The sequence below is a fragment of the Eupeodes corollae genome, chromosome 2 (genome assembly GCF_945859685.1).
Source record: "Eupeodes corollae chromosome 2, idEupCoro1.1, whole genome shotgun sequence".
Classification (NCBI taxonomy): domain Eukaryota; kingdom Metazoa; phylum Arthropoda; class Insecta; order Diptera; family Syrphidae; genus Eupeodes; species Eupeodes corollae.
The window spans coordinates 11039837-11055206 of record NC_079148.1 but is presented as its reverse complement, the minus strand read 5'-3'; the positions used below and the strand labels follow the sequence as shown (position 1 = coordinate 11055206).

The 15370-nt window shown below is 32.6% G+C and overlaps 1 protein-coding gene across 2 annotated transcripts in view; it reads left to right on the top strand.

Annotated features, from left to right (window-relative positions):
* The first annotated feature begins 3203 nt into the window (after positions 1-3203).
* Positions 3204-15370, top strand: part of LOC129944642 (protein phosphatase PTC7 homolog) — a 30728-nt gene continuing 18561 nt past the window's right edge. For both annotated transcript variants that reach the window (XR_008781470.1, XM_056054208.1), the window contains exon 1: positions 3204-3834. Coding sequence is in view for 1 of the 2 variants with exons in the window: in XM_056054208.1 (XP_055910183.1) it covers positions 3618-3834 (217 nt within the window). In the remaining variant the exon portion in view is untranslated. The remainder of the gene's footprint in view (positions 3835-15370) is intronic.

Sequence of the window (15370 nt, the reverse complement as noted above, 5' to 3'; positions counted from 1 at the left end):
ACTTCACGAGGAAGTATGTACTAGGCTTTAAGCCTAGTACACGTTGTGAACATGAACAAACCAAATGTCAAAGCTTCACCAACAGTTCCCGTACATTTTGCACGTGAATTGCCCGTGAACGAAAACTCTCCACTTTGTTCTCCACTCAGCTTCACAAGCAAGTTCACGAGTGAACCAAAAACTGAAATTTGTATGGGTTCACGAGATGGTTCACAAGTATGTACTAGGCTTAAATATGAGGTGTTTTTTAACTCCATCAGAAGTTTCGATGGCTGTTGTCTATGGTTTAACATTTGAGAATGTCAAATTGTGTTGACATTTTTCTTCAGTAAGGTTTGGAAATTCAGCATCAATCATTTAACGCTTCAAATTGTGGAAACTCACTTGAAAACAAAACAAATAAATCCGAGAAATTGTCTTTGGTGATGAAACTCATTTCTGGTTAATAAACTTCACCCATAAGCAAAATTACTGAAGACGGATTTTTTAGTTCTTAGAATCTATCAGCTTAACTTCGAAGGCATTTAATTAAATTGGCAAACAAAAATATGCTCCACAATAGTATTTTTAGCATTTATATTTGAAAGTTTATACAATTGAACATTTTTCAAAATAATTTAACACAAAATTAAAAAAAAATTAACTTTAACTTAATAAAACAACTACAGAAAAAGTCCAATGGTGTCAAATTAAATGACCTTGGATACCAATTGACATCGTCACCACGTGAGAAAACAATGACATTAAATCGTCTGCATCCATATCTTCCAATTTGATCCATACAAAGTTCGTTATTATCTCAACATAGCGAACACCATTCACAGTAATTGCCTCACCGGCCTTATGTTGGAAAAAATACGACCCCATGATGATTGTAGCCCATAAACCGCATCACTCTGGGATTATTATTCTCCCAAATGTGGTAATTTTGCTTATTGAAAATCCATGATTTTCTTTGCAAATTGATCTTCCAATATTAAACATCGCGCACATAAGCAATAAGTAATCAACGAAATAAACTACTACACAGGAAGCATTTATTTAATTTTCTATCTCATATACACGAAACAAAATAGTTTTAAATCTGTCCTATTGTTTTGCTTATAAAAAAAGGGAGATATATTGTTGGAATACAAAATTGTATAAAATATATTTTTTGTTTTTTTGAAAGAGTCAATAAAAACTTCTAGATATGGATTTTTACGATTAACACTGACATGTGCCTTTCATATAAAAAGACGGAATAAACCTATAACCAAACGGCAATATTGGGTTCAACCGTTGAACTCACAGCGCCTTGTGAAAGGATTTCAAAAAATGTATCTAGACCTCCGATCCCACCCAAGCAAGTTCTTCAATTATTTGCGGATGAGTGACAGAAGTTTTGATGAACTTCTGTTTTTGATACAGCCTTTGATAACTTTTAAAAATACTAGGTGGGGGAAAGCAATATCAAAAACAAATAAATATCGTTTTAATTAAAAATTCAAATTATTAATGCAATAAATTAACATAAAATGTAAATCAGAATTTAGAAAATAAAATGAATGGCTACACATCCAACTAATTTGGTTCGGAGTCTGAATCGTTCCTTGAATACGGATGATGTCGTTTATAAGATTCTTCATGTTTAAAGCTCTCTTTGTTTTGACCTGTTCGTTTCATAACTAGCAAAAATTCAATTTTAACATAAAATTTTTCGCAACGCTGCTCAGACTATTTGGCACAGGGATCCTCGGCCGTGTCGAATCCCAAGTAGTTGTACGGCCCCAGGTTTAGACATCGTGTTTCTGTTCCAGTGAACTCGAATGTCCAACGATCCTTGAGGGTTACCTCCGCCCCAAGGACACTACAAACCGGAGATTCCAGCAATCTCGAACTTTCCGATAGAAAAAACGTGAATAGAAGCTCTCGAGGTCATCGTACGCAAAGCGTAATATAGCCCTGAAAACAAATCTAATTTCAGAATCAGTCAGTCAGTTCGTGGATTTCTAATCGATTTAAATCGTCATCTTACCTCTCAATTATTTTGAGTGTCAAAACACAAACTAAAAAGTTGCTCGATAGTATGTCAATGGGCAGAGGTAAACCGGCGGAGGTGAACTGTCCCGCTTTGACGAAAAACACCCTTGGTAGCAGGAATTCTGACATTTATGTTTAAGTCTCTTGCCAAACTCAATTAAAAAAAAAAACACTTTCACTGTTTGCTTTAAGTATTACCCAAAGTTCTTGTTAAAATTTTACATAAAACAGATTAGTGGATAATTTGAAATAATTGAATACCTTGGATCTACATCGTTTTATTTCTCACGATAACTTTTATAGGTCATTTCCAATAGTAAAAGGCAGCTAGTATCCTTTTCTTGATATTTAGTGCTGAAGACTGCATATCAGAGATCTTCCTATGCCACCTTTTGTATATACCTTTAGTTTTTATTACATTCGCTGTAGACACCATGTGGCGCTGGCTTCACCGATTTTAGTTCTAGAGGTTTTATAAACAAAGATGTCATTGAAAAGAGTTCAAAGTTACTAGGCCCTGGTTACCCACGGGCCGTAGAACTACTATATTTATTTCTATTAAACTTTTTCAAAAGAATATCTTAGAAGCAATAAGTAAATACCAAAATTTATTTGGTTTATATGACTGAAAACCAAAAATAGTAAACCAACTGTAAAAATTAAGTAAGAACTAATGTGCCGACCATTTTTACCATTTATAAATGCTCTTCAACCCTGAACGCATAAACCAAAAACACTCTACATAAAGATATAAATCCCCGGTAGACATCTTGGTTTGCCTACAAGCTAAACCGGAAATCAGCCTCATAAACTTTTTCATAGTGTGCGTGTAATTTCTCCTCCAATTTATTAAATTTCCCCAAAAAACTCAGTAAGTGTGTCTATGTATGCGTAAAAACACGTCAATTTTTTCTCGTTGAATTCGTTCACATTACAAATACAACAATGTAAACAAATGGGTTTTGGAGGGTGATACGTACGAAGGATTTATATCTTTACTAGAGTGTTTTTGGCATAAACTCTCCAGAAACTACCCTACCACCATGGCAATGTAGTTCACATTTGACAACCAATTACAAGAAAGTCACATGGCACTCCGCTGAATTGCGTTAAAAGAACACAAAAAAAAACTCATTCAGCAAGCTTAATTTCTTTCATGAAATTTTCCACCACCGTCCACCACTCACTTCACTTTACTCACAGATATTTCTTCTGTTGGATGGAGGTCGATTTTTAAAATAATTATAATTCATTTCGTAGTTATCATTCTCTGTTTAGTTAGCAAGCGAATAAATCGAAATAAAAATAATTGTTTATTCAACGCCCAAAAAAACAAATTCGAAGTTAAAATTAACGACAAAAAGTGTGCTCAATAAATTTTTTAAATCAACTCAAAACGCAATTTCAAGTCAAAAAGCAATTTTAAGCAAAGAAGAAAATGTCCAGCAAATTTTTCCTCGACACGACGGATTTTTTATTCATAATCATTTCTCCCTCAATCGACCACGAATTGATTTTGTGTTAATTTAAAGTTAAAAAAAAAGAACAATCAAACAAATTGTGTTTCCATAAATAATTAAAAAATAAAATATAAAATGCATTCGCTTAGCTGGACATCGAGATTGATCTCACGGGCGCTCCGCAGTGGTTTTTCGACTTTATTAGTGCCCAATACGACAACCAAATCCCGACCGCACTTTGTCTCGGTCGTTTGTGGTTTTCCAAAGGATTTCCTCACATCTAAATATAAGCCCGGCAAATACGGAGAAGATTCCTGGTTTAAGGCTTCCACATCCACAGCAGACGTTTTAGGTAAGTTTTTTTTTTTTAATTTGCTTTTGGTGTTCCATAGAAAGAATAGGATTTATCTGGAAAAGTAAACTCATTTCGTAATCACACATCGAGTTCTCTAGTTTTTTCTTATTTATTCTTCTTCTTTTGGATTTTTGCTATTTTTTCTTTCGTTTTTGGTTTTTTATTGTATGGAAAAGTTCTGCGCATTAAGTAAGTTGCGTACCTACTTTTATGTAGAAGTTCTCCCCAAAAATTTGTATGAGAAGGTTCTGTCTTCTTTAATTCATATCCACGGATGCGGATGTCTCCGTAGGCTCTGGAACTGGGTAGGCACTTAATGAGGTTGTTTTTTTCTGTGTTGTTCCCATGTTATCATGAATTGGGGACAAGTTGCAGGTGATTATGAGTTCTAAAGCGTTTTATTTGGTAGGTAACCAGTTTGTCACGCGGAATGCATTAATTCATTTATTTATTTTATATACATATATTTGCATTAGCTTGTCGTTCACTCACTCGTGAATGATGACAATCAAAATCAGAGCCTCAGCCTGAGGCTATGTGAATTACGAGAGTTAAATGGGGACTTGTAGAAGGAGAAGGAGGAGATGGTGATTTTGTTGTCACTTGAAATCAGTCAGTTATTGAAATGAGTGAATTATTAGCTTTGCTCTGTCTCAGTTCTCGAAAAGGGGCAAAGTACAATTGGGGTTTTTATTTTATTTTTATGTGTAGCTGTGGCCTGTGCAATGGAGAAAGGCAAAGTATTATTGAAATTCAATTTATTTTTTGTTTACATTTCAATTTAATGCTTTATTCATTCACTCACTGTTTGGGATGTGGTTTGGGGGTTTTTAAAGTGATATTTTGCAAATTATACATTTTATGCCTTTGGAGTGGGTGTCATTTTGGTAAGATTAATTTCTAAACAAAAACTCATCAAGAATTTTGTTTACCTAGTAAGTTTGCAAGTGCAGGAGAATTTAATGTAAACACAATTCTCCACACGGAAGTCCTTTCTATTTGTGAATTTTGATGGAAAAAGCAAACAAGAATCATAAAAATGTTTGGAATATTTTTAATGAATTTTGTAATATGGCAGAAAATTTCATAACATTTATTATTCAAATATGTCCTCCGCAGCTACGAGTTACATACCCAATTCGATCATATCAATTTTTCAGTATGTTTTCCAAAAAATCTGACGGTATAACTTCGTCAACGGAGGCTTGAATATTGACTACTAATGCTTCGAGAGCTGCTAGTCTATCGCAAATTAATTATATAGAGAGGTGAGATCGAATTGAAAACTCTCGCACATAAGATTTTTGAGCAAAATATGCAAAGTGACACTTTTTCAAAGGAGCAATTGAAAGCAATGAAAAGAACCCACAGTTTGTTCAGACAAAAGATAAGAAAACTTAACTGAACCGAAAAGTCAAGCACCCCAAAAACATAAGTTGTAGTTCTGCTGCATACAAAAAAACTGAAAATCAATGCGATCTAAAAGGATGACAAGTTCTAAATTTACGAAGGTGGTTCAATGTGCAGGTTCAGGCGACATAAGTGACTTGAAAGTAAGGCAAGTTTCTTGTATCGCCAGCTGACAAAAAATTGCCTTCCAAATAAGACAACTTTATTGAAAAGTGGACTGAAGCTAGCCAAGAAAAATCGCCCTAACTATCAAGTCAAGTCAACTTATGCCAAAATGACAATTGATCATGATTTTTTATTAATTGAAAGCTGTCCTTTATTTCTCTACGATTTATTTAATTTCTGCACATTTCCGTTTAATCTTTTGTGTAAAAGGGTTCCTTTTTAATTTGAAAAAGGATTAAGTAATATTAATTTAAAATACCAAATACAAGTCGAGATAGACTTGTAGCTTGCCTGAGGAATTTTTTGAAGACATACATATATGTTTTTGGTATTTTTCCCACGATCAACTGAAAGTGAAGGTTAGTGAAGTTAAGTTCCGAGTTAGAAGTTTAAATAATTGCCTTGGTCAAAATGTATGTTCAAGGAATGCAAATAAAGTCCCTTGTATTGACTGAACCTACCCAATATCAATTTATTTAGCAGTGTGATATCAACACAATGAAAATGAAATGAAATGTTTGCTATTAAATGATTAGTTTCTTAGATTTAAAGGGTTTACTCGCAAAGTTTTGAAACACAATGTTGGATAGTAAAAATACACTAGAGTTCCTTGCAATGCTGTGATACCATGAATAAAAAAGTGGGTGGATACAACACCCATTTAATCGAAAACCACAATTCTTTATTTTTTTCTTTTCTGCGATCTAACTTTCTACGAAATTTCAAAATTCTACGAAGTTAGGAAGTGCTTCATAATTTTGATGATCGATTGATCAGTTTTGGTTTTCGCGATTTCTGAGGTATTTTAACTCAAAAACTACTTTGGCTATTTAGCTGAAAATAGTAAATGTTGCAAATCTGGAGTTCCAAGTTTGATGATTCTAAAGTTATAGGGTGTTCAAAACCTCTGAATTTGTAATCGAACACTTCTCAATTATGTTCACCTTAATAATGACTGTATTTATTGTTTACTTTACTCAGAAAATCAGTTTGTTTGCTAGGTTACCCGTCCACCTCAATATACAAACTCATACTTTCGTCCCTGATAATACCATATAACATAGTTTATTTGTTTTTCATTAGAATTTTATATGGATGTAGGCTCAAATTTAACAGATCCGCACTTATGGGTCTTCTATGATGTTTTCTATTTCCTTTCATTCCGCTCTGTCAAGTCGTTGACGCCATTATGGCGACAAATCTCAGCATAAAAACTGAACCGGGATTTAGGAATATTTTTCTTAGGAATTTTAACACTTATGACTAGCGTGCAAATATGCACACGGGAAAAGAAAACCTTTATTCTTTTATAGTAGTATTAACTTCGAAACCGTGCTGTTGTTTGTTTTGTTTCTATTGTTGTAGGCAAAGATTGTAGCTGCGCATACCTTCGCCAGTGTATTTCAATATGTTAAACATCTATTTCATCATGTTGGGTAATTATATACTCAGACTGTTGTTTAACAATGAGTGCTGATGTTTTAAGTGCTAAGAAACAGTATCAATGCAAACGCTGGAAATTTAAGTTATTTTCGAAGAAATTTAAGAATAATTTAATTTTTGAGAACTTGAAAATATATTTGGTTATTTTGAATCTGTATTCCATAATATTTTCAGGTAGAAAAACCGAAATATAAATGACTTGTGCTACTACCTTCGAAAGGTGCAAAACAAATCTTGTTCACTGCGGATTCTAGATGAATCTTTAAACAACTCGTTTAACAGAAAATGGTGTCTGATGAACTTAGATTTTCAAACAAATCATAACCAAATGACATTGTTAAGAAAAAGTTTTGTTTTATTAATCTTCAAATTTTTGTATTTCAATGTCAAATCATCAATTTTCATACAATGAAAAATGTCCTACGTATGTATTTAGAGAGTAAAAAAAATATATATGTATATACTCAAAAGTACTCAGTCTCAATTTCTAGTTTATCGGATTTACAATGTGAAAAACTGAAAAACCTCACTTCCAGAAAAACCATATTTAAGGATATATTTCAGGTAGATAAAGAATTTCATACCTGCGAACGGTCGCTCTTTAGTGGTTGTTATTTAAATGAGTTTCAAGGTCCGTTGACCAAAAAAACTCGAATTTTGTAACATTGTTTTGTATTTGAAAAACAACCTGGAGTAAAGGTTATCCAAAAAAGCATAAACAATTCTGTTTGCTCTTTGGCTATAATTTCTACAATATTTTTGTCCAAAGTCCTGTAATTTTAATTTTTAGTTGGAGTTTTACCCCTATTTACTCCGTTATATTTAAGCTAATCTAACTTAAAAACTTACTTACATAAATCCAAGCTTACAGTGATGGACAAAACAATAGGACCATTTTTATAGTTCTTAGTAAAACGCAAAAAACTTAAATATTTTGTGTTTTATCAACAATTTTTTTTTATTTGATATTTGTTATAAGAGTGAAGAGTAAATTATTTCATTAAATATTTCCAGAACGTATACTTCCTTACTAAAACATAAAATAAAAAAAAGGGTATGTGTGAATGGACAAAACAATAGGACCATTAATGGAATAAATTGTTTTGTTTGAATTTTTACACTTTTCACACTAGGCAGTTAGTATTTTGTGCTATAACCCTTGTTTTGCATCACATCTCGGATTCTTTTTGGCATTGATTCACAAGTTTACTGCAGGTACTTTCTGGTATTACATACCAAGTTTTTTGAAAGTTGTTCCACAAATCTTTCTTGTTTCTTGATTTTTTGCCAGCGAGTGATTTTTCTACAATGGCCCAGAAGTTTTCCAATGGATTTAAATCTGGAGATTGGGAAAGCCAGGACACTATATCGATCATTTTCTCTTCAATCCAGCTTTTGACTCGAGATGTATATATGCTTCGGGTCGTTGTCTTGCATGAACTTCCACCACAACAACATTTCATACTCGGCATACAGAAGCATTACCTGCTCTAGTATTTTTGTGTACTGATGCTGGTCCATTTTGTTTTCGATCCGACAAATTGGACCTACCACGTACCACGAAAAACATCCCCACACCATGATGTTTCCACCTCCGTGCTTTACTGTTTTCCTAGTATACCGAGGTTAATGTGCAATATTTTTGGACGTCGTACCCATCTCTTACCGTCTGATCCAACTAAATTTACTTTTGTTTCGTCGGATCATAAAACGTTTACCCATTTCTGTCCATTATCTGGGCATACCCAATTTAAATGATCTTTGGCGAAATTAATTTTATTTTGTCGGTGTCTTTTGGTAAAAAGTGGTACTTCCCTAGGACTTCTTCCAAAGAGATGCTGCTCCTCAAACTGTCTTCTAACTGTTATTTCACAGATAGGCAAATCTAGCACCTTTTTAATTTCTCCAGAAGACTTAAACGGGTCCTTCCTAGATAAACGTTTAATTTGAGCATCAAGTTTTGTGGTCTGCCTGTTTTTGCGTTGGTTTTTTTGAGCTGTAGTGCATTATACACTTCCCGCTGCGACTTTCCATCTTGTACCAGGTTGAGGATAATTTCCCTCATGGTTTGAGTGCAGAGTACTTCACGACCCATTTTTTCTTTTTTCTTGTGAATTCTCTTAAAATTATTTTATTCCAAAAATGGTGTTTTATTGAATATTTTATATAAATCACAATAATTTCAACATAAATTCAAACAGAAGTCACCTGGTCTTATTATTTCGTCCACCTCGAATGAATATTTTTTTAAAGGTTTAAAAGTTACAGGAAGTCACGATATGGAGTAAAACGAAAGGATTTTCTCAGGAAGATGTTGAATTGCAAAACGATATATAAACGTCTTGTAAAACGATCTGATAACGCAAATGCTAAACAAAACCTAATTCAGAACTGGCATCTTTCATCAATATTAAGAAGAAATTTGAGTTCACGGTCACAGAAATGGTCAAGATGCCTTATATTCTCTATGGGTAAAGGTCGTTGTCTGTTATTTGCTTTATTGTAAATATAAAAAAGAAGTCCTAAGTTACAAGCTTTAGAGACACAAGAAGTGGTAAGAACACGATTGGAACGAACGGATCTAAATCATGTTCATATGAAAATGAAAGAATTAAAACGTTTGATGGTTTGTTGGCCTTCAAAATTTATAATAAGTTCACGGAATGCAGTTACAATCTACAATTTAAAAGAAGCACTTTTGCTCTATGCGACATTTTTTTTTAAATCACGATTTTCATTATTTGAAACATCAATCTATGTATGTATGTATGTAAATATATCAAAAAAGTTGTTATATTTGAGTTTCTTTTCCAATCTTCTGTGTACTCATGCATCAGAGAGTGTTTTCCGGCTTTTTATTTTGTATGCAAGCACCAGTCCTTTTTTTGGTTGATAATTTTATTTTTGTTTGTCTGCTAGTTTTTCTTCAATTTACACTTATGTGTGAAAAGTGTACTCGAATGTTTTACCATAGAAAAAAATATGTGATTTATGGCATCGAGCCAAATGTCTTTCAAATGCAGTACAAATGAAATGTGCAGAAGTACCGGAATCCAATAACATAAAACGTGACAAAACTTCTTCACTGATATTAGATTTTAAATTAAAGAGATATTTAATTAAATGCAAAATATGTTCGAAAAATTAACTTGCAAGTACTAATACATAAAAATGTGCCAAAATAATTATAGTCTATTATCATTGTAAACAAAATTTAAACAAATGTTATACTTTTGTTGTATCTTCTTCGATAGAATACTAATTCTTTTTTTAACAATATAAAAATAAACAGAAGGAAGGATTCGATAGACAAAATAGAGGAAACACGCAGTTAGACTGTTTTATTTTTATTCATGTTAAAGATAGATAATTGTTTTTTTTTTTCGCAAATTTATTGTCTAAAGTCTTGATGTTTATATTATAAGTAGTGTCTTTTAAAATTAACTCAGGGACTTACTGTTTTTTGCGTTGCATTGAGTAGATGATTAAAATTGCATCTTAAAATCAACCTCGAAAATGTACCACTTCAGGAAAATTTCACTAGGAACTAAAGATCTATTGTGTCCCATCTAGAAATAGATCATGGTCTTAATTTTACAGTTCTTTCTGTAAGTTTAGCTCTTTCAGATATTTGAGTTTTTGAGTAACTGTTGAAGGGGGAAGGTTGTTTTCTTCAACTTGGTCGTGTCCTAAATGTTAAAACCTACAATGTCTGTCAGAAGAAAATGTTAAGGTGTCTATTCAATTGTGATTTTGAAACTATTTCAAAGAAAAATATCCAAAATAATCTACAACTAGTTAAAATCGTAAATTGAAAAATTAAGCCATGATTAGAAATACAAAGCTTAAATCTTCGACGATTATTGGCTGTATACAAAATGTTATAATTAAATGTAATTAAAAAGTATTTTATGCAAATTAAAGGACTCGCACGCCTTAAAAGTAAAAGTTAAATTAAAGAAAATCAGAAGCTTTAGGGAGACCGCTACGACTGATTAATTTTAAGATAGGGTTTTCTAAAAGTGTGTAGAAACTCATGCTAGCCAAATTGTATGACGGTTTTGGAAAAGTTCATAATTTCTTTCACACAGCTTCAATCTTTAGATTTTGAATCAAAGACCAAATTTTGGTCTTCAAAAACAATCTCTAGAACATTGCTCACAAAAACATAGATGAAACAACGAAAGACATGAAGCATTCCGGTGGTTATAGTTTTATCGATTATCAAATCCCTTTTTGTGTATTCTGTCCTTTGACGAAAGAGACGAGACAAAATTGAGTTTTCGAAGCATTCAATTCTATACGTTTAATAATTTCCCATTGGCCGGATGCTGTCGAGATCTGAATTTAATGAGCCGTTGCCATATAAGTTAAACATAGGAAATACTGAATTGGGAATAAAGAAATTAATATAAAAATCTAAACGTACAACGAAAGATTTTAATGCATTAGAAGCTGCAGAAAAGAGATAATTTAGGAAGAGAGTGCGAGATTTTGCTGGTTGAACTCCAGCATTAATTTTGTTAATTTCATAAACTTGAAATCATGAAAACAATAAAAGCAATTTCTTATCCACTAGAATTCATTCGTAGCTACCAAAAGCACTCATTTCCCATACGAGAGCTTTAAATGCCAAACTCTTCAATCGCGTTTAAAATATCAAGTAAAGGGTGTCCCAAAATTAACGCAAGATATGAATTTGCCGCCATTTGTGCAGTGAAGTCTTGGCAGCACTGAAAAAAAGGAATTTGACAGCTAACAGTATAGGGCTATTAAAAATGGAGCGTTACATTATTAAAGAATATTTCAAAAATAGTGAAAGCTAGGCGGCTGCAGTTCGAAAATTTCATACAAAATATGGTCGGAATAGTGTTTTAACTTCGTCAACTGTGAAGAGATTAATTGAAAAATTCAAAGAGACTGGATCCGTTGGAGACGCCAAACACACTGGTGGTCTAAAAACAAGCCGTTCAAATGTGAATGTCAAAGCAGTGCGTGAGAGTGTTGCTGACAATCCAGGAACCTCAATTCAACGTCGTGGACAAGAATTGCAAATTTCAAGAACCTCTCTACAGCGTATACTCACCAAAGATCTGTGTCTTCATCCTTACAAAATTCAATTAACACAACAATTGAAGCCTAATGACCATGGACAGAGAAGAGAGTTCGTTGAATGGATTATTGAACATCAACAAATGGAACCTGATTTTTCGAGCAAAATCATCCTAAGCGATGAAGCACATTTTCATCTTGATGGCTTTGTCAATCGCCAAAATTGCCGCATTTGGGGTTCGGAGAACCCACATGTGATTGTCGAAAAACAAATGCATCCAGAACACGTGACTGTATGGTGTGGATTTTGGGCTGGAGGCATAATTGGGCCATATTTTTTTGAAAATGATGCTAGTCAAGCAGTGACTGTTACTGGTGCTCGATATCGCGACATGATTACACAGTTCTTTCTGCCAAAATTGGATGATATTGATGTGTCCAATATGTGGTTTCAACAAGACGGTGCCACATGTCATACAGCCCGTGAAACAATTGAATTACTGCATGAGACATTTCCAGGTCGTGTACTCTCTCGATTCGGTGATCAAAATTGGCCTCCTAGATCGTGTGATTTAACACTATTAGACTTCTTTTTATGGGGTTATTTGAAATCACAAGTCTATGTCAACAAGCCCACAACCACCCGTGCATTAAAGGAGGAGATTCAACGCTGCATTAACGAAATTCAGCCACATTTATGCAGAATGGTCATGGAAAATTTCAACAAAAGAGTGCGCATGTGCATGCAAAGCCGTGGAGGCCATTTGTCCGATGTGTTATTCCATACATAACCCTATCCTATGATTGAATCCATGGTACGGTGAGAAAAACCATTCGATCACTAGTAGACCTATTGCTACGAAAGTCATATTGTCGGCCATTAAGAACCTTTTGTTTTTCAAGATATTTCTTGAGCTGAAAATGAATTCCTCTTTCATTAAATCTCGAAAAAATTAAACATATGTACAACATGTGCTTCTTTAGAGACAGGCCTGCTTTTTTCCAGTATGACAGATTTGAAAGCTTACGCAGTGGTGTTGCTAGCGTTGAAGAGCATCTCTTTAGAACAATAGGAGAGATTATCTAGGCAATCGGATTCTTGAATGACAATGTATTTTAGTACTCTACCAACTCGTCTAATTAAATCGTGTACTGTCTTAAAAACAGGCTCATGACATATTTTACAAATGACCTTTGGGACATTGTAGAAGTTTTTTCCGCAATATAAGAATTAAGTTCGTCAAATATGACCAAATATGACCATAACAGGTCTTTCTTTGTTGTTTGAACTACCTATAACATCGAAAACTTACGTCTTTTCGTATTTGAATCAAGCCATAAGTTTTCCTCGGACTTGATAGATGTTTCCTATTCAGAATAAAATATCTCACTCCGCTAAGAATTAAGTTTCTAACAATATTTTTGCGGATGATAACTAAAAAGTAACGCCAACAATTTGGATAACTTGAATTTCACATTGTGCCCCAAACTTGAATTATTCCCTTTTTAAAAATATATAAGAAAAAAACTTCCATGGATTTGCTCTTCAAATATTTGTGCGTCCAGTCGTGCATAATACCATATTTTTTTATTCAAAAAAATGTACGTTTTCTTTATTTTTTAAACAATTAACATAAACATTTATTTTTGTTATTTTACCTTCATACATAAAATATTTATTTTCGACAATGTTACAATAGAAAATATCATAATTATACAAATGTACACTGAACTTGCATATATATTTATTTTTTGTTTGTTAAATACCTCCCTCATACAAAATTCTGTCTCCGTAAATAACTTATTGTATATACAAACAATTTTGGGAAGGTTGATCACGAGTTTGAATATTTGCCAAAAATAAATTTTCAGACATTTATTTCAAACAACAAGTTGTAAATGAATTAAAAATAAAACAATATTTCCAAATAGACCAAAGATCGAAAACCAGAAAGGGAAAGAGAGAGAGAAGAAGTGAATGAGTAAAAGCAGAACGTTGAAACTCAACGATCGATCGATTTGTTGATATTGAAACAAAGTAAAATTACATTAATGATGTGTAATTAATTAAATCATTTTTGTAATTATTTTGACCATGTGCACGATGTGGTAGATTTGTAAACAATTATTTAAATTATATAGAATTTAGAGTAATTTCATTTTTAAAGATCTGCGAATTCTTATGTGAATGAGAAAAAGTTCAAAAGATCACATCATCTAAAATCGCATAAATAACAGTCCAAAGTCTAACTAACAAAATTTGAATAATTTTATTATTGTTGCTCTTTCTTATGACATCATGACAATGATGATGATGCCGGTTCTGTTTGGTTAGAGTAATTTAATCAGATGTCTACAAATGGAAATATGTATGTACTAACTGGTTTATATTGATAAACACTAATTAAGAGTTCACGAGTATGAGGTGTGTTAGATTAAATACTACTATGGCCAATATATTAGGAACATTTCTTACTTTTGAGTTTAACTTTTTTTGTAATTGAGTAAATGATATTGAACTATCAATTCAGTTCAATTCAATTTAATGAGTACACAAATGTTGTGTTCCATGCAGTTCACTTCGTTTACTGAGATTTACATAATAATAGGTAAATTCTCATAAAATATTCCGAAATGGTTTAAAAATTCAATTTTTTGGAATTTTTTAATCCATGATTGATTTTGAAATTATGTCTAAGTTTTCTTTAAATGTGTCATTTAGCAATAGTTACAACGGTATATTCATAGTTGACATCTTGAAAGTATACCGTAGTTCTGCAAAATTAAAAAACAATTGTATACAAATAAAAAAAGTCGAAAGAAATCATTAGATATTCCTTAACATGACTTTGTTAAAGGTAGAGAAACTTTAGTAAAAGAATCGAACGCTAGTTTATTTTTGCTGTAAAAAGAAATGCATTTTGACATAAATTTCAGTTCGAGAATTTTTTTTGTATCCTGCAGGATGCTTACCTCAACACTCAATCTCCATAAAAGGTGCAATTTAAAAAAAAACTTTAATTTAAAATTAACCACATAAACTATGATGCATTCAATATGTAAGGGAAGGGCGAAATACGCTTTTAAGTGATTAAAGAAAAATGTATTTATTTGGAATGGATTGAAAAAATGAATCTCATAAACCCAATGTTCGAATTTGGAGATTACAACATTTATAAACATTTTTTTTTTTGAAATAATATTGAATGCTTTAATAAAAACATGTCCCTTAGATGGCATTTTCAGACAGGATACCGACCCGAATTCTACATATGTTCATGTTTACGAAGCTCTAATTTAAAAAAACACAGTTAATGTTTTTGAGTGAGCTTATCAATAACTGAAAGTGAATCTCATTGAAAACCTTTTCGTTAAGCGCAAGACCAAAATGTGTATACATAAGCCTTCTTACAAACCGAATCTTCAGGAGAACTGTCAGTAAAATGTGGTATTCAACTCCTCA